General features: G+C 32.5%; 2 protein-coding genes across 3 annotated transcripts; one reads left to right on the top strand and one right to left on the bottom strand.

Moving 5' to 3' along the window:
- Window positions 1-3,346: 3,346 nt before the first annotated feature.
- On the top strand, window positions 3,347-19,392 carry LOC105108730 (DNA mismatch repair protein MSH4-like). Of its 2 annotated transcripts, XM_011003153.1 has the most exons (24): window positions 3,347-3,480; window positions 4,116-4,319; window positions 4,415-4,450; window positions 4,550-4,662; window positions 5,811-5,856; window positions 6,568-6,614; window positions 6,813-6,920; window positions 7,120-7,195; window positions 7,965-8,037; window positions 8,170-8,315; window positions 8,392-8,477; window positions 9,433-9,572; window positions 9,664-9,803; window positions 9,893-9,943; window positions 10,772-10,835; window positions 11,708-11,851; window positions 11,937-12,004; window positions 12,145-12,203; window positions 12,937-13,093; window positions 16,786-16,838; window positions 16,920-17,018; window positions 17,933-18,047; window positions 18,131-18,253; window positions 18,746-19,392. In XM_011003153.1, exons 1-24 carry the CDS (start codon window positions 3,415-3,417, stop codon window positions 18,908-18,910), a joined length of 2,379 nt encoding a protein of 792 aa, XP_011001455.1. In that variant the 5' UTR covers window positions 3,347-3,414; the 3' UTR covers window positions 18,911-19,392. The 2 variants fall into 2 exon arrangements, with proteins under 2 accessions (XP_011001455.1, XP_011001457.1); XM_011003155.1 differs by lacking the exons at window positions 3,347-3,480; window positions 4,116-4,319; window positions 4,415-4,450; window positions 4,550-4,662 and adding an exon at window positions 5,469-5,546.
- An 8-nt stretch (window positions 19,393-19,400) lies between these two features.
- Window positions 19,401-21,832, bottom strand: LOC105108731 (60S ribosomal protein L15-like). Its single transcript, XM_011003156.1, has 4 exons — window positions 21,693-21,832; window positions 21,162-21,328; window positions 19,971-20,168; window positions 19,401-19,831 (listed from the first exon to the last, which is right to left on the bottom strand). Exons 1-4 carry the CDS (start codon window positions 21,694-21,696, stop codon window positions 19,586-19,588), a joined length of 615 nt encoding a protein of 204 aa, XP_011001458.1. The 5' UTR covers window positions 21,697-21,832; the 3' UTR covers window positions 19,401-19,585.
- Between the last annotated feature and the right edge of the window lie 3,904 nt (window positions 21,833-25,736).

Below are 25,736 nucleotides of genomic sequence, written 5' to 3'. Positions count from 1 at the left end.
GTTAAAAAATATTATTATTGTTATTAAAATTTAAAATATTCATATAAAAATAGTATTATTTGTGTTATAAATATTATTATTTTATTTATAATTAATAGTATGACTACTAAAAATATTATCAGTTGTGATATAAATAATATTATTTTTATTATAAGTAATAATATTATAATAACAATGCAAAGTACCACATGGAGCTTGGTTTGCCCTTGCACCACATGGTAGTTGGGCTGCCATAACCAATCAAGTCTTTTGTTAAGATCCATGCGCTAGGTGGTGCTTGAGTCTGCCCCTCGTATTGGAGCTGCCCAAGCGCTAAGTGGCGCTTGGTATGCCCAGGCATTAGGTAGTGCTCGGTAGGGTTGTTAAAAAAATACCAACCAACGGATTAAACCGAAAAAACTAAGAAACAATTGACTGATAGAAAAAACTAAAAAAAACGATTAAAAATAAAAAAAAAACCACCTACTCCTACTCGATTCCAATTTAAAAAAGATTAAATCAATTAAACAGGATCAAATCAGACTGATTTAAAAAAAGGTATAAAAAGAACCATCCCTAGCCCTAAATCTCTTTTTCTTTTTCTAGTCGCCACCCCCCTCTTCCTTTCCAGCCTTTCCCTTCCTAGCTGCCCCACCCCCTTCTCCTTCTCCTTCTCCTTCTCCTTCCTAGCCTCCATGTAGAAGACTTTGATTACTAGTTACTTTTCTTGAATTTCTAAGTGATTGTTGTAATTAATAGCTAAGATTGATATTTGATGTCAATTTTTTCTTTGATTTAGCTCAATGATGAAGATTAGCTTATCCAAAAACCACGGTCCGGTTTTTTATGCTAAAAAACTGGCTCGAACCTAACAAAACCGGTTCGGTTTGAACTAGTTCTTGATTCGGTCCGAGTTATATTAACAAAGAATACTATTTTTTGATTTGATTGAATTTTTAGGTTAAAACCGGACCATGGACACCTTTAATGCTTGTGGTTTTCCAAGCACCATGCAGTGCTAGAACTGCTATAGCTAATTGGACCTTTTGCCAAGACTCAAGAGCTAAGTGGCGTTGGGTTCTACCCCGCGTGCTTGAGCCTTCCAAGCATCAGGTAACACTTAGATCTGCCCTGTGTAAGGGCCATGTAGTCGAAGTGCTAGCTATTTTTGTGTGGGCAACATCAATATTAGGTGCGCACTTCTTATAACTTACGGTCCCACTAAAATTTATATCGATAAATTTTTTACCAATTATTTTTTTAATATCAAATGCATCATAGTAAAAAGACAATCCCATTCCTTTCTTGTTGTAATTGCAATTTTTTATGTTAAAGATTGAACTTATTATACAATTCCAATCTAAACAGTAACAGGGCCATGACACCCTTTTTAATATATGACGTAACGTAATTTGCTATAGGGCTCCTCTTGTTTGTGGTAGCATTTGTCATGGAAAGAGAATTCCATATTTTCTCTGGTTGAGAGCCCGGATTCAAAGCACGAGTGGGAAAAAAAACGTTACATGCACTCGCACTTGTTTTACGAGGAGAGCCGATGATGAATTTTGGTCATGATGGGTTTAATGCTGCTTGAATTTTAGAATAATGAATTTTAGAATAATAATAGATGATTGACTTGCATTGTACTACGGGTAAGATAAGTTTTTGTTTAATGTAAAATAAAATGTTTGGGCATTGTTAATATTTTTTTTTGCTGTAAAGAAAAAAAATTATGTGATGTTGATTTTATATAACGTGATTGAGTTAATAATTTCAAAAATAACTTAAATAATTAGTAAAAATATAATTTAATTTGAATAAAATTTAAAATGATATTTTTTTTTTTAATATTGAGATGAAAATATAGTAGATTGACTAGGACTAAATTATCAAATTTATAATTATAATTATAAGACCATGATAACCTAATAGAAAATAAATAGAAATAAATTATAAAACTTAATTCAAATTAATCAAATATTGAAGAATAAAATAAAAAAAAATAAAAAAATGACTCAAGCCAACTAGATTAACTTGCTAAACTAAAAAAATCAAAATAAATTATGAAACTCAATGTTCAATCAATCCAATAAAATTAAAAAAATAAATAAAAAATGACTTGAATCACCCATATTAACTCACCAAACTTATGACCTAAGTCACAAAACTGAGATAATCTTATATAAAGTATATAAAAAAATAATCTAAATCAACTCGGGTTAATTTATCAAATCTAGGACTCGGGTCATGAGGCTTGAGATGAACTCAAGAAAGAAAATCAAAACAAACTATAAAGCACAATTTCAATTAACTCAAAGTTAAATGATGAAATTAAAAAAATAATTTTAAAAAATCAACTTATCAAATCTGTAACTTAGGTCATGAGATCGAGATAACATCATAAAAAGCAACTCAGGATAAATAATGAAACCTAATTTTTAATCAATAAAATATTGAAGAATAAAATTTAAAAAAAAATCAATTAAATAAAAAAAACATGAGTCAACCGAGTTAATCTACTAAACTTGTAGAATAAAATTAAAAAAAATCAATTAAATAAGAAAAAAAACATGAATCAACTGAGTTAATCTACTAAACTTGTGAGTCAACCGAGTTAATCTACTAAACTTGTAACTCGGATCATAAAAAAGTTTAATTTCTAGCCAAACAAATGTTGATAGATAAAATTAAAATTAAAAAATATATTTAAAAAAAACAAAATAATAATATTTTGTGAAGTGATGAATAATAAAATAAAAGTTTAATTTCTAGCCAAATAAATATTGATGGATAAAATTAAAAATATATTTTAAAAAAACAAAGTAATAATATTTTGTGAAGTGATGGATAATAAAAATACTATCTCTAGGCTATAAGTTTATTGTATTTTATTAATTAGTGGTGTTTATTGTAAACTTCTAGGCTATGAGTTTTATTGTGTGCGGAAATTTTAATAAGAAATCATATAAAATCTTCAGCAATTCAAGAAAGAATGGAGGAGAAAATGATAAGGCTTGTGGCTAGTTTTTATTTTTTATTTTTAATTTGATGATAAAATTGTAATATAAAATATAAAGATTTTTTAAATATTAAATGAAATGTAATAATAATTTGATATCTTTTATTGATTTTTTTTGGGTGTATTGTGATGAAGTGAGGTGTCATGAATTTATAAACTATAAACTATTGAATTACATTACATTGTGAAAGAAATGATGCAAGTGAAAAAATGAGTACAGGGAGTTTTTTTTTTTTTTTTTAATTAACTGGGAAAAAGAAAGCAAAGGGTAGCGCCTAAAACCAAAAGAGGGCGGAGGTTACCCAGCTGGTGCACATTTTAAGCGGAGGGAGCATCCCCCGCTTCAAATACCACTTGTATAAATAGCGCACGCGTTAGCGCGCATCTGTGAACACTCTCACTCACATTGAAGCGAAATGGAAGACGACACAGGAGATAAATCAAGCATTGTGATCGGCCTCATAGAGAACAGAGCCAAAGAGGTACTGTACGCTCTCAGTTTGTTTGCCGAGAAAATGTGCGAAAACCAGAGGAAAATCAGTGAAACTCTTAGTAGTTATAACCGTAAAATCACTATTTCGCTTCCATGCATTTATTTACTTGAGAATCTGAAACAAGACATAGTAATATAGTAATTTAAAAGTTCCCTTTCATTTCATCTCCTCTTCGATTTATTTCGCTCCAGCACTGATAGTTTGAAATTTCAATTCATTAATGGCTTGTTAAATCTCGAATGTGAATTCCGTTCCTGATATTTTTATCGGTCGGATGACTCTTTATTTTTTAAATATAGCTTATTGTGTCTGTAATTCCTAACATTTTGATGATTCTTTGAGCTTCTAGAATCGGAAATCGTTTTTTTCCCTCTTTATGCGATTATTTGATTGTTCAAATTAATAAGGCAAAGAGGATTCATGATATACCTGAATTTAATTTTAGATACTCGAACTGAAATATTTTAATGGTAAGAAATTAATTTTTCTTTCAAATATTTGGCCATGTAAAGATGACTCTAGAGTTGCTAGCAATTTGATAAAGTGAAAATTGAAATTGAAAAGTTCTGAAATATCTCAATTTATTTTGCGCGCTTAATGAGTTGATATTGTGTGATTGGCAGGTTGGAATGGCTGCTTTTGATTTAAGGTCAGCCTCACTGCATCTGTCTCAGTATATCGAAACTAGCAGCTCCTATCAGAATACAAAAACTCTGCTCCAATTTTATGATCCTGTGGTGGTCATTGTTCCTCCAAACAAATTTGCACCTGATGGCATGCTCGGAGTTTCAGATCTGGTTGATCGGTTTTATGCTTCAGTCAAAAAGGTCAATCTCGTTAACAGAATAGAATTTCTCCATGCCTGCTTCCTCTTTCTCTCCTCATGCACCCATTTCATGGTATTATGTGCTGAATTTTGTAGGTAGTAATGGCCCGTGGTTGCTTTGATGACACCAAGGTCGTAACCCAGAAACATCTCATTATTTAACTGGTGTTTTACTTCTGGGTACTGGTGCTTTGATATCTGATCCAATGCCCCTGTCACAACTTGTTCCAGGGTGCTGTACTAATTAAAAATCTAGCAGCCACAGAGCCTTCAGCTCTTGGTTTGGATACTTACTACAAGCAATACTATCTCTGCTTGGCTGCTGCTGCGGCTACAATCAAGTGGTACTGTCAAAAGTTGGGCTTGGCCTGAATTTAACTGGAAGAAAATATTTTAATCTTAGATTTATTTTGAATGCCACAATGCCATACTTGAGGTTATATGTTAAGTAATTAGTTATTAACTACTCAAATCAAGTAAATGTCTTCTCAATAGCTTGGTTAAAAAAGTGAGGGTTGTTATTTCGGGATTCTTATATCTGAGAACCAAGTTTTTAATGGAAAGCTAGAGAATCTGTCTTTTTTCATGTACTTAATATGGCAAGTGGTAACTATGTGTTTATTCATACGACTGTGTACTGTCACTTTAAGATGCCAGTCCATCACTTTGTAGGCAGTGCCTGTTAACAGTTTATCTTGGCCTACAAGGCTTATTATTATTGAATAAGCAACCTAATAAATGCTATATTTTCATTGATCATATGGTAATTGGTGGCACTGACATATTCCTCGGTCCACTGCATCTCTTCCTGCCTTAATATTTGAAACTTATTTGCATATCAGTTATAGATGTGCCATCAGGTATTGTTAGCCATAGTGTTGTTGGATATAGGGACCAAATATGACTAGTTTTTGGCACTGGACTGATGCTGAACCTTTTCTACTTTTCCTCATGGAAGTGAATTACTCTTGAATCCACATGAAAACATGTGCAAGCAAATGACATATTATACTTGATTCTGTGTGCAAGTTGGAAAAAAAAACTCCAAGTTTGCAGATCTGAGTGGCAATGTTGTTACCAACTTGTGAGTGCAAAAAACTCCAAGTTTGCAGATCTGAGTGGCAATGTTACCAACTTGTGAGTGTCTACTTTTGAGAGTACTTTACTTGTCAGAGCATAAATACTTCATACTCAGTAACTGAAGGCAAAATGCCCATGTTGGACTGATGTGAGTGGCATCCATATTTCTAAGATTATAGCATGCTTTGTTGTCTACTAGTTCCCCTTGAACATGATAGTTTTATCCCAAAATTTTGCACTTCATGATTCTTTGAGTCCTTTTCACTTTATAAAATCCAATTAGTCATTTCAAGGTTGCCTAAAGTTTCTGATACTAATGTGCATTTGTTTACACCTTACAGTTATATTATTTTTCATTTTCTTCATTCATTATTCTGCTTCTAAAAGAAAGTTTCGACTGTCTTATGCACAGGATAGAAGCAGAGAAAGGGGTTATCGTCACCAACCACTCATTGTTGGTATATGATCTCTCTCTCTCTCTGGACCTTTCTTTCTCTTTCAAAATGCAAAGATGATCAAACGTAAGAATTTGAGGAGTATTTCTAGGCAGGATGCAAGCTGTTGCCACCTTTTACTCTATTTCTTAGATCTTTGATCCTATTGCTCTTGTATCTTTGATAAATTTTTGGGCATTTCTTTTTATGTTGCGGAGCATGCCTTCTGTGATCCATCAATCCCCTTTGTGCAGTTAATATAGGTATTGTATTTATTTAGCCCCATTTTTCTGTCATGGTGGTGTTGGACTTATTTTGTACCCTCTTTGCTATGGCGGTATCTTCTATTATCATCTATTTCAAATGAATCAGAGTCAAACTCAGCTGTTTCATGCTTGGTTTCGGGTGAAAATAATCCAATAGCAGTGATAAATCTTAGGATTGTTTTTTTGAAATGTATTTCAAATCATGAAACAAAGTTATTTATATATATCTATATATGTTTGCTAATATGAGCTCCTTGGTATCTATGAAATTTCAATCTTCTCAAAGTTTGTCATTACTAGTATATAATGATGGCTGAGTATAATTGTATTAAAAATCAAATAGCTCAAATGCATCACATCATTTTCTTTTCTTCGATGTAAAACTTCATCTGTTTGTGTGTTTACATTTTATTCTCTTTTCATTTAAGAATGCTTCTGAACTTTACTGATGGAATTCTCACTATCCTAGGTTACTTTTAATGGATCATTTGATCACATGAGTATTGATGCCACTAGGTGAGTTTCCTTTGTTTTCTGGATGTCTGGTTAAGTTTCCAGTGTGTGTATAAAATAGAATAAAGTTTGCATTACAGTGTTTTTGTATTTCCATTGAAGTGACAGTTTTTGGAAGGATTTCTAGATGAAATCTAAATTAAATTTGGTGTTGCTTTCAATTTTTTATGCTAGAAGATAAGCGGTTAAATCTTATTGCAGCGTCCAAAATTTAGAAATCATTGAGCCATTTCATTCTACCCTCTTGGGAACAACCAGCAAGAAAAGAAGTCTATTCCACATGCTCAAGACAACGAAAACCACAGGAGGGTATGTGAATATGCATATTACTTGGTAGATTCAGCATGTGATCACATGAGTGGGGACTTAAGCATGGAAAAAAAGTTGAGAGCTCTTCAATATTTACTAGTTTATATTCTGCATCAAACAAGAGGTTTGGTTGTAGCTGGCTTGTCTTTCCATTACCATAAAAGTTTAGAAATTGATACAAATTGGAATATATCTCCAGGACTAGGCTTCTACGGGCCAATCTGTTGCAGCCTTTAAAAGATATTAAGACTATCAACACTCGTCTTGATTGCCTGGTTAGTGTATTTGGTTGACTCAGATGATTTCTCTAATGGAGATATGTTAGCCTTATGCAGCACTGGGTTTGCAACTAAAACAATGCTGGTTTATTCAAACCATAACCGGTGAATGTTTATGTATGTGTGCATGTGTTGTGTGTGTAAGAAGAAGGTGAGCCTATTTTTCAATCATCTGAAGTTATTTTCACAAGCATTTGTAGGCATTCTCTGTTATTCACATCTACATAATACTTGTTAGAGTGCTAACCGCCAAAATGCACTATAATTGTTAACTGTCCAACAAGTATAGGTTACACAATTATTTTGTTAAGATAGTTATGGATTGGAATCTTAGGTTGGCAGACTATGCTAGAATGAAAAGAAAAGATAAATTATGTGAAAATGCAAATGATATAACTAGTTAGTTTGCCCATAAGGTATGCAGTTCTGCTTCTTGCTGTATTTTCAGCATGTCCATAAGACCAGTTAATTTAAAACACAGCTTTAACTTGAGGGTATGTTTTGGACAGCTTCTGGATAATAGCATCACTCAAATCATCCTCAAAGTTTCAAACTCATGTCCAGCTTCAAAAATCATTGGTGTCATTTTGCCAATGATCTCAGTTAAATTATGTTAATTGATTGTCTAAGTTTCAATTCCAAAACATTACCTAGCAAGTCTGTGTTTGCAAATACATAAATCTTAATTTTATATGGTAAACTGTTCATGCTTCTTTACTTTGAATTTTATCCCTCACTTGATGCATCTCTTTGCATTTGATTTCAGGACGAACTAATGAGCAATGAACAGCTGTTTTTTGGACTCTCTCAGGCTTTGCGTAAGTTTCCAAAAGAGACCGGTAAGTGAAAATATTAATAAAAGGTAAAAGGGATATGTGTTCTACCAGTCCCCTCCTTTGGTAGTCTTTTGGAAAGTTATTCCGTTTTTTGCTGTTAATCTTGGAGTGATCTTGTTCATGCTCTTCATTCAGATAGGATACTCTGTCACTTCTGCTTTAAACCTAAAAGAGTCACTAATGAGGTCTTGGGTGCTGATAATGCTCGAAGGAGCCAAGTGTTGATATCAAGCATTATTCTACTTAAAACTGCTTTAGATGCCTTGCCTTTACTCTCAAAGGTAAATCGTGTGCTTTCATATTTATATTACGAACCCGAACATGTTTTGATATCTTGGCACTTTTTAAACGTTTCAGGCGCTTAAGAATGCAAAAAGTTTTCTTCTTGCAAATGTTTACAAGACTATATGTGAAAATGAGAAGTATGTTTCCATTAGAAAGAGGTATGTTGCTAGCATGCTCTTGTTGATAAACTCTGTATTTTTTTCTCTGCAGGACATAACTAGTGCTTGAGACAAAGCACAAGTCTTGTTTCTAGTTTTTGTTTCCCTAGATCCTAGTTGGATAAGTGTTGTGGGCCAGAATATGAGGGACAGATAATTGTGCCCATATCCCCATCTCTAATGTGGGGGCAACATAATCTACTTTAGCACATTTTAATTGTTTGAAGGTTCAGAATAATGCAGTTCAATTTTTGTGAAATATTTGTGTCCATATGACATCTCTCAACTGAGGGAAATGCGTCTGCTAGTTTAGCAAATTTTAATTTTTTGAAGGTTCAGAATACTGCAATTCAACTTTGGTGTCACTTGCAAACATCTCTTATTTTTTCCTTAGTATAATTATTGAGGTCCACTATCTTTTTCTGTGTTTCTTAGATTTTTATTCTGGTTTACAAAGTCCCCTCCTTCATACAAGCTTAAGTATAATACCAATTCTTCTATTTGCTGTCTTTCTCATTTAATTATTTAACCTCAATGGGTGAGGAGGTTTAATTCCAGGTCAGATATTTTATTTGATCTCTTAGGAAGGCCACTGATTTGTTTGTTTATACCCATGTGACTAGCATATGATGCTTTGCAATGCTAGTGAAAACTAGTGAGGAATATGGACCTAGGTTGAAGGAAATGATAATAGTGATGGTAATGGGATAGTGTTGATAATTTCACTATTATATTCAGTTGGTGATAAACTACACTCAGAGTTAAAATGTGATGTTAAAGTAATCACCATTATGGCGTTTAATTTGCAGATCTTGATTTTATTTTGTAATGTTCCATAAAAATATACATTAATTTTTTTTTTTTATAGTTTAATCCCATGGTCAATCTTTGCTAAATCTTGTGCAAGTACAGACTACTCAATTCATTTTCTGAAAAGCTAGTTTGTTTTTTCAAGAGTGGGAGAAGTGATCGATGAAGACGTGCTTCATGCACGGGTTCCCTTTGTTGCCCGAACACAGCAGTGTTTTGCTGTCAAGGCTGGAATTGATGGCCTTTTGGATATTGCACGGAGAACGTTTTGCGATACCAGTGAAGGTTTACTATCTAGGTTCCTGTCCCATTAATTTTCTTTTTTCCATTTTCCTTCATCTCTTGTTTTTATTGTTGTTGCTGTTTCCATGGGCAGCAATACATAATCTTGCAAACAAGTATCGAGAAGAATTTAAGCTGCCAAATCTGAAACTTCCATTTAACAATAGACAGGGCTTTTACTTTAGTATTGCACAGAAAGACATCCAGGGAAAGCTTCCCAGCAAGTTCATTCAGGTCGGCAATGTTATCCTTCCTCTACTCATCATAGAAAAAATCTCCTTACTAATTAATTTTGACATGTATTTTTTTTACACATGAATCAGGTCCTCAAACATGGGAACAATATACATTGCTCAACTTTAGAACTTGCTTCAGTGAGTATAATCCTCATATAAACAACTTCATAGTCATGTACTTGATTTTGTGAACAAGTATGAAATTCAGCAATTCTATGTGACAATATGATGTAAGGAGAAATGATATTACTGTTCATGAAGCATGATGTCACTCCAATACCCGGCACATTATAGGAAGGTTTACATGTGTGCATATGTGACCTTCTTTTCTTGATGGAATGAACTTAGATCACAATCTGGTGTTTGTGTGGCTTACTGATAGTTGCCCATGTGAAATAACTTTGTGCTCAGCTGGAACTAGCGTAGAATTGTTATGCAATAAATATCCAGATAACAATACATATTACTGAGTCTAACCTCAATTCAGGTGATTGCCCATTTTTTGAAGTTGTGAAAATATTTTCTGCAAATTTTGATTAAAATTGTTATAGGTGCAACCATAATGATGTTGAGGAGATGCGTGATACAAAGGAAGTCAATTGTACCAATGAAATCATTTATATGAGGCCAACTCAAGTGCAAATGTTAGGTTTTCCTCTAGTAGACTGCAGCTAGTCACTTGTCATCTCTAATTTTTTACAACATTTATAATTTTGTATGGCTAAGTTTCATCTCAAACAATTTATACCTGAATTTTCCTTTACTAAGACCAGAGTATTGAACATGAATAGAACTTTAAAGCAATGGTCATTGTTTTTTTACATGATTGTAATCTTCTCATTACAGATTCTTGTGTTTATGTAGGTGTATCGATTACTGTTATTTACGTACTACTGTATGTTCAATCTTCCTGCCTGGGACCTGGAAATTTCTCATTGAGTTTGTTTCATTCTGTAAAATGTGCAGTTGAACGTAAGAAATAAGTCTGCTGCTGCAGAGTGCTATATAAGAACAGAAGTTTGCCTTGAAGGTTGTAATAAATATTTTTGAAGTATTCAACTTTTGATAAATAAACTATATCTTGGTCTTACAAGCTACAAATGTTTTCTTATGCTCTATCTCTGGATGGAGTGTACCATTCTGTTTTGGGTTCTTAATGAAGTCTTGTTTCTAAAAAAGTATTGACCTTGTGAAATGTTATTTGTGAATTTGAAGTGACAACTAATTCATTTTAAGATATAGAATTGGCAGAAAGATCTACCTTACAATATCTGTTAACATGTGAAAATACGATCTGCTATTACACTTCTCTACTAAAGGTTTCTTTTGATTATTTTATTTTCTTCTGTTAGATGGAAAAGGTCACTTGGTATCTTGTGGAAGGATTGTGGATGAAGAGGTTAATGATTGTTAGCAGGCTACCAGTTTTCCATGGCAGAAGTTTGCTTCTTAATTTGATTTAACAATAATTAGATGAATGTCCAATGTGTCATTTTATCATTTGGACATAACTTTAAGGCTCTTACAAATTATTAGAAAATCATAAAACTTACAAACATTACTTCCACATTCCAGAAAATATACAAGATGAATTTATTTGTTTTATGCTGCATCTGATTTTGTAATATATATTGGTGTTAATGCTCTTATTTGGTGCTTAAATTGTTAATTTCAATTATAAGGTACTTTCCAGGGAAATACTATGATCATCTCATGCATAGTTTACTTATATCAGAGGGAATCTAGAACCATTCAAGTTGAATTACAATTGAAAGAACATTTTTCTGCTGTCTTCGTCTTTCTCTTCATAGAACTTCTACTCATATATACCATGCTCTCTGCGTTAGTTACGATCTTCACAATGCTCTTTTGATTACTTATATAACTGTACTTTATCTGCAGCCTTATTAAATTACATAAGGGAGGATGCCTCTGCACTAACTCTGCTTGCGGAGGTCTTATGCCTCCTAGATATGATCGTTAATTCATTTGCTTACACAATCTCAACGAAGCCTGTTGATAGATACACTAGACCAGAATTTACAAGTACGCAATTTGATATTTTGTAGAGTATACCTTTGACCATCAGAGTTGAAATTGGGGTGTGGCTGATTATGTCCTTCGCTGATAGGTAATGGCCCATTGGCAATTGATGCTGGAAGACACCCTATCCTGGAGAGCATACACAATGATTTTGTTGTATGTAACTGGTTTATTTTTTGTTGATTGTTTGATCTCATGTGTAGTCTTTCTGACAAAGGAAAACTTAGGCAACTTTTTGTTGCCTTAATTTTATTGTCATCCTGCTCTTCAAATCTGATTCATAGCTCTTTTTGCAGCCCAACAATATTTTTCTATCAGAAGCATCAAACATGGTAATTGTCATGGGCCCAAACATGTAAGATATGCTCTCATTTAAAGTTGCTCCCAGCTTGGAGTTGGAAGGCTTTTATTCATTGCATCATTTCCTTCTAAACTTATTGTTGATAGTGTTTTGAAAATTGTTCGATGCAGGTTGAGGTTCCAATACATCATGCTTAAACATTTTGTGTTTGGTTCTATAGTAATCTCTTCTATTTGCTCTGGAACATGAAATTTGAATAGATCCCACTTCAAATGTCTTGGAAGCTTAGCATAAGGCCTTAAGATTACAATTTTGATTTGCCTCAATGTTGTTAAATGTCTATAGCAAAACAGAAAAATATCGGGGTTAGCTCTGTTATATCTAGTCTTGATAGTAATTTCAAACAAACCATCTGAAAGGATAGTATAGAATAATGGCCTTCAATGAACCTATCATAATATATGGATAACTGTGCATATAAAACGACAGGTGAATTGTGTTTATACAACTGAATGGTGGCTTTTACCTAAAGCGTTCAGTTTCAGTGTAGGCCACATAGGATTGGCTGAATGGGAGCCACATTTGTTCTTCAGTTGTGAAGTATAAAGTTCTTTCATTGTTTATTTGTATCAACCTATTAGAGAGTAATATAAAACTATTTTTGGGATACCTAACAACTTAAATTTTTGGGTTGAAATGGTTTTTTGACACAGTATCCAATCAAAATTTTAAACTTGACACTTATAGATCTATATACTCAAGTTTAACAATCTATAATTCCCTTCAGGAGTGGGAAGAGCACTTATCTTCAACAAGTGTGTCTCATAGTTATTCTTGCTCAGATTGGTTGTTATGTTCCTGCTCGCTTCTCAACTATAAGGGTAGTTGATCGCATATTTACAAGGATGGGTTCGATAGATAATCTTGAATCAAACTCCAGTACGGTACAATTTCCAAACTCTATCCCTTTCATCACTTGTATGATGCAAGTCAAACTATACAAAGTGAACATATCATCACACACAGCACTCTTTTCTCAACCTCATATATGAGGACAGAGAAGCCTTGGTTTTCTTTCAATTACTTCTATCCTTCTATTTATTATTAAAAAAAGAAGCTTAGACTAGATGTTTCTTGTGATATTAACTTGAATATAAATTGATATGGCAATGCTGCCTCCCTCGTTCTTTAGTTTAATTCCTAGAACTTTGTTTTCCTTTCAATTTTTTAGCTGTTCTCAAGAAGAAATATTCACGTGCTATCATCCGGATGTGCTTATAATAACAACTCCTTATCTAGTAACTTCTTTTCAGTAGAAATTTAGATTAAGATCATTTGGTGGTGGAAAATTACTGGCGCTCATTAAATAGTTGCATGTATGCAATCCAAATGCTGAGGATCTTTTAGGAAAATAGGAGGGCCAGTTGTTGGATGTTTTTGTAAGAGTGGTGCAAGTGAAACTAGCTGTTGGATGCAGAATAGCTCTTTAGAAAGATACTACATGATATTTGTTGAGCCTCTTTTGGGACATTCTCTGATACAGTAGAATCTCTTTTCTATTGCTTTCCTGAAATTGGTCAATATTTTTAAAATAAGAAAGACAGCATAGCATAATTGGAAATAAGTAATGAAATTTTTTTGACGAGTTGACATAAATTAAAGAAAAAGATAGCATCACATGGTGTGAAAATAAAATTTAACAATTATATTGTCTGGTGCCTGGGGTGTTGTTCATTGCTGGAGGTGGCTCGGGGAATAAAGTTTTTGGTAGAATTCATGATGTAATTAGTTTGAATTTTACTAGCAGCCGTCCCTTGAGGAAAGTATCTTCCAAAAAAGAAACCAGAAAGAAAGAAAAAGAAAAAGAAAAAGAAAAGACAATGTTTGACGAGGTGTTCTTGGATCTTGAATATTAAGACTCTTGGAGGGTGGGAGTGCTGCCTCCTGTGTTTTATATATGTGGAGTAGACAAGTTTGTGTTTGTCATCTGGAAAATTTTATAAAAATCTCTAGGTTAATCTTATAAGTATAATTCTCCTTCTCTTCTTGAAATCTGAATAAATGGATCTATCTTGGACACTATTAGGCCTAACACAATATTACTAAGTTTTATCTTTAGAAATTAAATCGCAGGCTTGAATTGAAAAATGTGCTGGCACAAAAGAATAAAGGATTGTTACCTGGTCTTGATCTTTTCAGAGGAGGTATGAACCTCTCAAGTGAGAAGCCAAAAGAAAAAAAAAGGTTCATTGTGTTGCCAGAATATGTTGTCTGGACAGCCGTTAAAGGATGAAAGTGTTGATGTGTGATATGCTCAATGAAGAAGATGCTTTCTCAGCAACGGTTGAAATTGATAATCGTCTTTCTTATATTAACAAAACATTACAGGGTATGACTAAATTACTATAACCACACCAATAAAATACTATTTATTATATGAGTGTTTTATGATTTTTTTTTCAATTTAACCCTTTAACAACTTTTTTTTTTTAATTTCATCATTTAATATTAGATTATTTTAGGAATTGAGCTTTGTATTTTTTTTATTTTCTTTTTATTGGATTTCAATTTTCGATACTTGATTTATTAGAATTAGCGCTTCATAATTTTTTTTGAATTGTTTTCTATAAATGTTTTTTGATCCCATAACTCATGTTATGAGTTTAACATTTTAATAAAACACTAAATGGTATGGTTAAATAACTGTATTCACATTCACAAAACATTATTCATTGTAATAATATTTTGTTATTTTATTTTATTTCAATTTTACCCTTCATTATTTTAGATTGCTTTGAGAATTGTGCGTTATAATTTTTTATTTTTATTTGTTATGTTGAATTATATACTGGTCTCATAGATTTGATTATTTTTTAAAATCTTCAACCTTTGATATTAGATTTGTTGGATGTAGAGCTTCATAATATTTTTCAATTCGTATTCTATGAATTTATTTTGATCTCATGACCTAAGTTGTAAGTTTAATAGGTTAACTTGAGTTATTTTTTTGTCACTTTTTCTAATTGATTTTATTTTTGATTTCATCCTTTAACATTGGATTAATTGGAAACTAAGATTTATAATTATTTTTTTAATTGTTTTCTATGGTATTATTTTGATTTCATGAACTAGGTTATGGATTTGGCAGATTGACTTTGTTTATCTTTCTTTTCCTTTTTGAATTGATTTCTTTTTTAATTAGGCTTTATAAATTTTTTTTATTTGGTTTTTATTGAATTATCCTGATTTCATAATCCAGATTGCAGGTTTGACAGGTTGAGTCGGGTTGACTGTTTATTTTTGGGGTCATTTTTAATAAATTTTTTTGAGTCGGGTTGACTGTTTATTTTTGGGGTCATTTTTAATAAAAAAAAATTTTCAATTCCATCTTTTAAGGAAATTAAGCTTATTAATTTTTTTCAACTTGCTTTTTGTAGAGTTATCTCAACCATTAATTTGTTTTTTTTCTTAATTTTAACTTTCAACATAAATCTGTTGAAAATGAAGCTTTATAGTTTTTTTTATTTGCTTTTTGTGAAGTTATTTTAGTTTCATGACTTAGATTGTGGGTTTAACAAGTTAGCTCGAGTTGACTTGGTTTATTTATTTTTGTTATTTTTTAATTGGTTTTTATTTTTTTATTCTTTAACATTGGGGTAGTTGGAAATTGGACTTCATATTATTATTTTTTTTTATTTTCTTTCTATGGGTTTATCTATATCTTATGACTTGGGTTGTGGATTTGGAAGGTTAACCTGGGTTGACTTGAGCAGTTTTTTTGTCATTTTTAATATAATATTTTTTTTAATTTTATTTTTTAATATTGGGTTGATTAAGAATTGATCTTTATATTTATTTTGATTTGCTTATTTTGGTGTTATCACGGTCTTATGATATGGATTATAGATTTGTCAAGTTAACTCGGGCTAATCCAATATGTCGCAGTTTTAAAATTTAAAAAACAAATATCATCTAATATGTTGTATTAATATTTAAAAAAGATGACATCCAAAATACACCATATTTTTAGTTTATGATTAAATTTCTTTTATTAAGAAATATGTTATCAACACATGAATAATTTTTGACGTTAAAAAAATTGATCTGACTCGCAGTGCAACTTGAATCAATTATATAGTCCTTTTCTATACCAAGTGTTGTTTTCTACGGTTATTAACAAGAAAGGAGATGTAGTACCTGAGCATGTCATTTTGTTAAACATCAATTCCTAGTATATTAACTTGTAAAGTGGATATTTCAAAAATTTGTTAGCTATACAATCCGTTTAATCTAGAACAATCATTGAGTCATCATGTATGCATCTACATCTTATCAAACTATTGAATTGATGATTTACTGTTTCACTTGAACTCATAGGAAAGGAATATACTATGCATAATACTATACTGACATACCCTCAAGTTAAAGGTGAAATTAAGATACCGAGGAGAGCACTATACTTGAAATCGAAATTCTAATGAAGTCTTGAAGAACACTTAAAGCTATTTGGAAAAAGGGCACGCTATACTTGAAAAATAATTAAAGGGCCACTCTACTTGAAAATTGATATTGATAGCAAGGAATCATATATTATTTACTATATGGTGACGCAGATCTTTTGTTTTGGATGCTACAGTTCATGACAGAGATGAAGGAGACTGCTTTTATCATGCAGAATGTCTCCCAAAGGTTACACACCATGTGTGCTTTATCCCAAGGGGATGTCACATAAATTATTTGTTTCTTGAAATGCTACTTTCTTCATTGCAGGAGTTTGATCTTTATGGATGAACTTGGGAGAGCTACTTCTTCATCTGATGGATTTGCGATTGCCTGGAGCTGCTGCGAACATCTATTATCACTCAAAGCGTAATCACTGCTCACACTCACCTCACCTCTCACCTGATACCAAGCCTTTGGAGAGTTTGCAAAGATTTTAATTGCCTGAAATTTTTTCTTTTCAGAGGAAGTTGGCATGTTATTTTAACACTGTTAAGTGGATGCTTTACTGAATAGTCTTTTAAATAAACAAACGAAAAGGTTTGATGAATGGCCGCTTCCACTTATTAATGTACTTGATGCTATCTACTGCTCAAGCACCGAAAAACATATGCATTTCATATAATCATATATAATTCTAACTTGTGCTTTTGCCAAAATAATCATAATTGATTAATTTAAATTCGTTACTTAGGCCTACTGTATAGCTGCTTTGGTGGTTTTCATTTCACTAAAAGTCAAAGTTGTTATATGATATTAGCTCAATTTAGTTATTGGAATTCATTCAAGATGTTTATAATGTGTTCCATGCATTTTATAATCAATATTCCCATGGTGGTACATAGAGACTGCCCAAAAAACCAGAGTAGAATTTTACTTGATCCCTGGTAAGTATTAAATTTGTGTCCTGCTGCATGATGGTGTAAATGATACAAGAGCTCCTGTGTTTTCCAACTGAAAAATCATCCTAGTTTGCATGGAATATGGCATGATCTTGTTTTATTTGACAATGTAGATTTGTTTAGATTAAAGACGTTGAAGAAGGCAAATACATTAACTACTACCATTGCGCGGAGTTTAGTTAGATGGAAGCTTACAGATAGAACAATTTTCTCTGACGATATTTTCAGTTATTGCTCTCTGCTTGATTCCTACTGTCTGCCTCATGCTGTTTATGTCCTGTTTGTCTTCTCATAGATTTCTCTTTCAAAAGGCTGTGCATAATTATAACAAGTATAGAACTGCAACAGAAGGAATTTTCTTACTGCTTGCTTATTCTTCAGGTATTCCCTATTCGCTACTCACATGGAGAATCTATCAGAACTAGCAACCATCTATCCAAATGTCAGGATTGTTCACTTTCATGTTGACATAAAAAACAACCGTTTGGATTTTAAGGTGATATCACTATTTTTCATGTTGCCCTGAATTTTACTTCAGCCATGTGCGCTCATTAACTGAAACTTCGATTTCACAAGTAGTTTCAACTCGAGGATGGACCAAGACATGTACCGCACTATGGCCTTCTATTAGCAGAAGTGGCTGGACTGCCAAGCTCAGTCATTGAAATGGCTAGAAGCATTACATCAAAGATTACAGAAAAGGTGATTTCTCTAAATCAACTAATCAAGGCTTCAAGTTTCATTTCAAGTAAATGTTAACTACTGTGTTGAACTAGTTCACAACTCTCCGGTTTTATGTACCTTGAAAGGAATTGAAGGACTAATAAATCAAAGCTCCGGGCGGACAAGCATGGGAAATTTGTAGTATTAGAACTAGAAAATAACCGGTTTATTAGTATATGAAACTTGTGTGTGGGTCAGAACTTAGACGAGCAAGATTGAAGGCGGCAAGAAACATTGTTCATTCAGAATTTTGCATCAGTTCAACATAACTATTCCTAAGAAAAAGTTGCATAAATTGACTGTTGTGTTAATCACTTTCATCATGACAGACTTGTCCTTCTGATATCGCTGTTCTATTTGTTAGCCATCTAACCGTGCTGCTCTGCCTACATGCCCCTTCCTGAAGAATATCAACCAATATGTGCAATAATCTTATTCATTCTGATGGTAGTTTAAATTTTTCGTGTCCAGCAAATTAAGCAAATGGAAGTAAACTGCAGGCAGTACCATCAACTGCAGATGGTGTATCGTGCAGCTCAGCGATTGATATGCTTAAAGCACTCCAACCAAGATGAGGATTCTATCCGGCAAGCATTACAGAATCTCAAAGAGCAGTACATAAATGGAACACTATAAAGCTTGTCGCCAGATGCATCAACCCTCCAGTTCCAGGGTGTCCAAACCGAGTTCTCGTTATAGCAAAAGTTTCGAGACTAAAAATTAAGTTCCGAAATCACCTTCTTGAGTGCGCAATACCATCGTGTTAAACATATAGATCCCAAGTTTCCATGTACCAATAATTTTCATCGCAATTTTGCCAGGAGGCAGGGAAGAGGAAAAAACAGTGTAACGCAGGGAAGAAGGGAAATTTGGCTGTATACGTACTTCAAATTGATTGTTGAGCAACATATCCAAGATTTATAGATGTAAAGATTTTAAGATACGTGCAATACGGTTAACAAGCCTTTAAAAATTCTTGTGACGGACTAAATACGAAACAAAAAGCGAATTTTAAACCCGGGAAATCATCAACACTATTGACTGTCTAGAAAATGTGGAGCATCCTGGGTAGAAGATAATGCAAAATAAGACGATATAGACGCTTAAGGTTAAAAAAAGGGTCTAACAGAAGCATACCAAGTATAAAACAAAGTTTCCAAGCCAGTTAGACATTTGCAACTTGTGATGCAACGCTCCGAATAGAAAAACACGTTCTAAAGTTTTCCAAAATCCAAAATTTTGAACTCAATGACAAAAATGTCCTCCAAAAATATCCAACAGGACAAAATAAAACCAAGCACATCACTGAACTCAACGGTAACGGCGAAGGGAGAGCGTGTTGTTTCTCTTCCAGTTTGCCCTGCGTGAAGGTCGAGCTTTGTGGTGCAGGTGTCCCCTGCCACGTAGACCCCTGTATTTCTTCCCAGCGGAGGTAAGGCCACGAAGCTCCCTGTGCTTGTGTACAGGATTGCAGAGCCAGTTGATTCTTGGGTCATTCCGGATTGCATTGTGGGCAACATCAACCAAGATTACCTCAAAGTACTTGTAAGTAGAATCCTGTGTTGAAGAAAATGCATTACTGATGGAAGTAAATGGATGAGTGCTAAAGTAGGATTCTTGGGTAACCAGGCTAAGACATTCAGCAATAGTGATAAGTGAAATGAGACAGATGCACATTCAAACTTGGCTGCCTAACCTCGTTAATCCAGTATGAATTAAGAACCCTGAGGCCCCCCAATTTCCGGCCAGCACGCTCCTCTGCCACAGATCTCTTGCTACGTTGAAACTTCAGTTGAGTAACACCCTGGTTTGTGGGCTTACCATATACAATACCCTTGGGAACGGGCCTCTTCCTACCACCCCGCCTGACACGGATACGATAAACCACGTAGCCCTGAAAAAAACTACTTTCAGTAACCAGGCAGACGTACAAAACAATTGACAATTGTTTGTGCAGCCAAGCACACTTCAAAAACAAGAAGTTAAGATGAGGTGAAGGAGCAAGAGTAAGAATGGCAACATTAACCGGTTGATTTAACAACAGCATTACTGGTCTTCATTTTTATAAACATCAATGTTATAAACATCATCTAACTATCAAATCACAAATATTTAGTGTTCTTTAAGAAAAGCTGAATGTTTGAACAAAATAAGTTCTGAAAAAATCCAGCTTACTAATTTAAGATCTAAACAATTTCTTCCAATCTACCCAGGAAATCAAATTCAAGACATGAAAAACAACAAATCCAGAAAAGAAAAGAAAAGAACTGTATCAGATCAAGACAAAAAAGAGCCTCACAAAGCGAGGGCCCATTTGGTCAGATGATCGATTATTTTGATATTGCTGGTTTCAGGAAGCATTCCTTCATTGTAAGTAAGCACCTCCTTTGGAAGAATGAATACACATCAAGACAGAACCTAACCAGCAATAATCGCACAATGCAAATGAGAAACAGCATTGTTAAGCAATGACAACAATAACATGAGCACCAGCTGATTACTATCTAAACATAGTGGCAGACAACTAGACACGTCATCATCAAAAACAAACATACCTCTAAACTCAGTTCCATATCCATCAAAGAACACAAAAGCCAGTAACTTCAAACACAAAACAAAAAGTAAGACTACCAAACATAAAAATACTTTATTACACTACACAATTCAAATGAAAGGATTCAAAAAGTACTCCAAAAACAAAAAAATTAAAGGGCTTTAAACTCAATCAGCTAACAGAATCTAACCAAAATGAATACTCATAGAGTTCAAATGTAGCTGAAGCTCAAAACCCGGCCAAAAAAAAGCCAAAAATTGAAATAGCAGTCAATGATCTACTGAGATCTCAGAAACACATGACCCATACTAAGCATGGTAATCAAAGTGTTACCTGCTTGGCCTTATAGCCCAGGCGGCGAGCCTTGTCAGGGCGAGTGGGGTGCGTGACACGAACAATAGAAGGATGCTGGCGGTACTCCCAACACCTAACCCTCTGCAAGAACCTCATCACGTCTGATTGCTTCTTCCTCCATAGCTCAGACACGTACTTGTAAGCCCCTATTTTTATCAAACCCACAAAATAAAAATCCTTAAAACTATTGACAGCAAGCTTTAAAAATCACTAGATTGAAACTTTTTCAATAGAACAAAAACTTCAGCTCTTTATTTTCTGTGAAAATGAATTTGCAAGAAATGTATGTAAAATCCTTGTTGAAACCAAGTGGAAAAATGCAATAATGGTAACACAACTACATAGAAAAAAACATTATAAAGTGACAAACAAAACAGAAATTTCTAAAATCTGTTTTATGGTAATACCTATAAAAGTAAAGTTAGCATAACAAAATATAAGAAACAAAAGAGAGGTTTGAAATATGAATGAGTAAAGAGAAGGGATGTTAGTTTAGAGAGAGAAAAATACCCATTGGATCAGAGCAGCAGCGGTGCCTGGCTGGTGACTAGGGTTTTTAGATTACAATGACGATAAATATGGAAAGGGCTTGGGTGAGTGGAGAAAATAAAACCCTAGTATAAAAAACTGGAGAACCGTAATCTTGGCCGTTCATTTCATTGATAGTCGTTGTGGCATCTTATAGGAGTGTTGCTTTTATGGACCGGTGTCGTTCTTTTTAACTCTTGTTAGGTGCTTGGGCAATGAGAATATGGGCCAGGCCCAAGAAGGATGATGGCGGACCTCCAAAAGTTGCAAGATTTTTTTTAATTACAATTCCCTAACCAAGGTATAATTCTGTTCCCGTTAATGTTTTATTTTTTAAAATTAGAAAGATATATTTTAGTTTTGCAATATCTTGTAATTCCGTTTAAGGATTGAATTGTTTATATATATTTCAATTTAAATAAATAAATTTAAAATTATATAATTTAAATTTCAAACATAATATAGGTATGTAATATAATTTTAAAATTTAAACATTTCTATGTAATAACTACTAGATCATTGGTTAACACTATATTGTAGGTATAATTAACTTGTTTAACATAAAAAACATCTATGCATAATTAACATTTTCCATTAGAAAAAAATAAACTAAGAGTTAACTTGATGTGATCTGATAGACTCAATAAGTTCAAATACAATTTGAATGATTAGTAAAAATATAGTTTGATAAAAAAATTAAGATATTTTTTTAAAAAAATATTAAGACGATAACATATTAAGTTGACCTTGATTAATCTTCTGAAACTACAATTCTGATCATGAAACTATGATAACATCACATAATGCAAATCACGATAAAAATCATGAAGCTTAACTCTCAATAAACTTATTGTTGAATGATGAAATTAAAAAAAAAAACTCAATTTAAAAAACAAACACAATAAAATAACCTAAATATATCTGGATTAACTTGTGAAACTTGTAACTCAGGTCATTAGACTAGGATAACTTCATAGAAAAAAAACCAAAACAAATGACAAACCCTAATTCATAATCAATTAAATATTAAATGACAAAACTAAAAAAATTATCAATTATAAAATAAACTTAAGTCAATTGAGTTAGCCTGTTAAACTATTGGCATAGGTCATAAGATATAATTAAAAAAAACCATAAATTAAAAAAAAAAGAAAAAAAAATTATTCAATGAATGAAATAAACAGAATGAAACTAGAATATCTTGGCTAAAATGTGGCAAAACAAATCTAGAATAGATCATTTATTAATAATAAAAATGATTTTTTTCTATAAAAAAATAAAAAATACATCAAGATTACAACTTTTTTTCACAAAAAATTGAAATGTAATAAATTTAATATTTTAGTTTTTATATACAAAAATTATATTATTATATTTTTTTTCATTTGAAAAATAATAAGAATTTTGTATTAGAAAACCATAAACAACTAATAAAACGTACAAAGAGTTCAAAGATCTCTAGAAAACCTCAATGCAATTCAAATCAAGCACAAACAACAAAGTAAAGGCATGGACATGAAAGTTTTAGAGCATGTCTATAAGCATAAATAAATAAAGAATAAGAAGATAATAACAACAAAAATGTGGTAGTGGACTTAAGCTTAGGTTCTTATCTTAATGTAAAAAATCTAGATCTAAAAAGTGTTGCAGTGGTTTTGAAAACAAGTTCAAGAGTTTTATAACTTGCTACTAGTTTTTTTAATATACTTGTTATAAAAACGAAGATAAATTGACTCAGGAAATGGAAAAGTTTTTTTTTCCTATCTTATTATTAGAAAGAAAAGGGGGAATTATTGAAACTTTATTACTCCTCAATTTTGATAAGTCACAAATGTCTTTTTGGTTTTTTAGTTCATAAAAAGTAGTGGCAATGGTTGGAGTTTAAGCATATCATATTAATCATAATATAATAAATATTTATACAGAAAGTAATAGTTGATGTTCTTAGATGGAGTGAGAAAGGCTTTTTAAAGCCTTTCATCAAAAGCATTATGGAATATGTCAAAAGCGTTAAAGGATTCAAAAAAATATTAGATATTTAGATGTAATAAGGGATTTATGGTAGAGGTGCTTTGTATTTTTTTTTCTAAATAGTAGAGCTCAATCCCAATAACATGAGTGGAATAGGCATATCTAAAGACCAAACCTTGTAGATTTTGTGTGCCATATTATTCTTTTTTTTTCTTTTTTCAACTAAAATATGAATGATTAATTCATGCTAGCAATTTTATAAAACATAATCCGCTATAACTTGCAATACAAGGAAAATTAGTATAAATAAACCACTCTAAAGATAAATTAGCATTGAGTCTCACTACGCATTGAGCCAAAATTGTGCTCTAACCCAATAAGAAAATCATGTTCGGGTATAACAGATCCAGATAAGATTTATGGCTTATTAAGCCTTAAAGAAATGGGTTCATAGGTTCTACCTCGTGGTTTGTTCACGGGGACATGGTATCCCCTAGTCATTAACACATACCTATATTTGGTAGCTGAGCTCAAGCTTGTTAATCTACCTTAATCTATAGTTAGGGTGAGTAAAATACTTAGTATCATGTCTAGGCTCCTTCTATATAGGTTATATAATTAAGTGTCATGTCATTTCACATCTTTATATGTCATTATAATTGGGCATGTAATGTTTTATCTACACAGGCTTCTATATTTTTGTTTAGTAAGCCTTTAAAAATGTTGTTCACCATCCTATAGTGTATGGTCCTAACATTTTTAATCCCAAAAGGCTTGACTTTGTAATAAAATATTATTTTATCGTTATGAAATCTTTTATTATTATGATGTATATAGATCAAGTGATAACTTAAGTTCGGGTAAAAACATTGCCAGAAAGATCTTAAATATAACATTATTATCTTGTATTAAAAGCTCTAGGTTGTTGCATATATTTTACATATATTGTTTTGGGTTTGAGAGCTCATTATTGTTGTCCAAATTCAACTTTGCGAGGATGAAGTTTAAAGAAAGATGAGTGTCCAATATCTTTCTAGACAATGAAGAACCCTTCATGTAATAAGGGTTATGCCTCTATGTCTTAAAGGCTCATATAACCATATATCTCACTTCTCTTTTAAGGTATTTTTGGTTTAAGACTACCCGAGGAAAGCTCTGAGATAAGTAATGATGATGGTTCTTTTAGTGGCTACGAGTAATTATTGGTTTGACTTTAAACTTTTAGAGATCACGCTTGGATTATCCATTTTCAAAACGCCATTTTATAATGGCAAGAATAAATTTTAGGTGGATTTTAGGAGCAATTGTGCTCTTATTTACTCTTTTGCATATCATTTTAACCTGCCTCTTTTAAGAATTGAAGTTGTTTATATACACTTAGTGGTGAAGCCAATGATTACACCATCAACTAAGAAAGAGCCAGAGCCTCGAGTTACTTTAGTTTGGCTATAAGATCCTTAGTGAGTACTCTCATTTGTTGGGAAAGTTATTGTAGATTTTAAAAAATTAATTGAGCACCTATAGCATGAAATTCAGTGACTCTTACATGTTTTAATGTTTTTGGGTTGTGAACCACTGAAAAAACTTGGAAATATGTAAAAAGAGAAGGGAATGAACTAGCTTTTGTTCAATTATTCATTAATAGTGCTACTAACAAAGTCTAAATCAAACAATAAACATTAAGCTTTTCCACAAATGATTGTTGGGCTTTGAAGATTATGAAAAAGAAACTTGGTTAGTAGTCTAAGAAATCCTGCAAAACAAGTCTCAAATATAGTTTAGGGATCCTTTTATGCATAAGTTAATAAAAATATAAGAGGATCATCACCTTAAAGTTTGTTGTATATTGTAAGGATAACAAATAAAGATGATAAATATAGGAGATGTAAGAAAAAAAATGTGTGTGTATGTGCGTGAATGAATGAATCTAGTTTTTTAGATAGTGATTCATGTGTGTTTATATACCTATGAATTATGTCAACTTGTATTGAGTAAAGAAAAAAATATAAAAATAGACTATATAGCTTCTCTGAGGAGCAATTATATAAGATAATA

Source organism: Populus euphratica, unplaced genomic scaffold (assembly GCF_000495115.2).
Source record: "Populus euphratica unplaced genomic scaffold, PopEup_1.0 scaffold427.1, whole genome shotgun sequence".
Classification (NCBI taxonomy): Eukaryota; Viridiplantae; Streptophyta; class Magnoliopsida; order Malpighiales; family Salicaceae; genus Populus; species Populus euphratica.
Note: the sequence above shows the minus strand (reverse complement) of the source record. Positions and strands in the feature narration are given on the sequence as shown.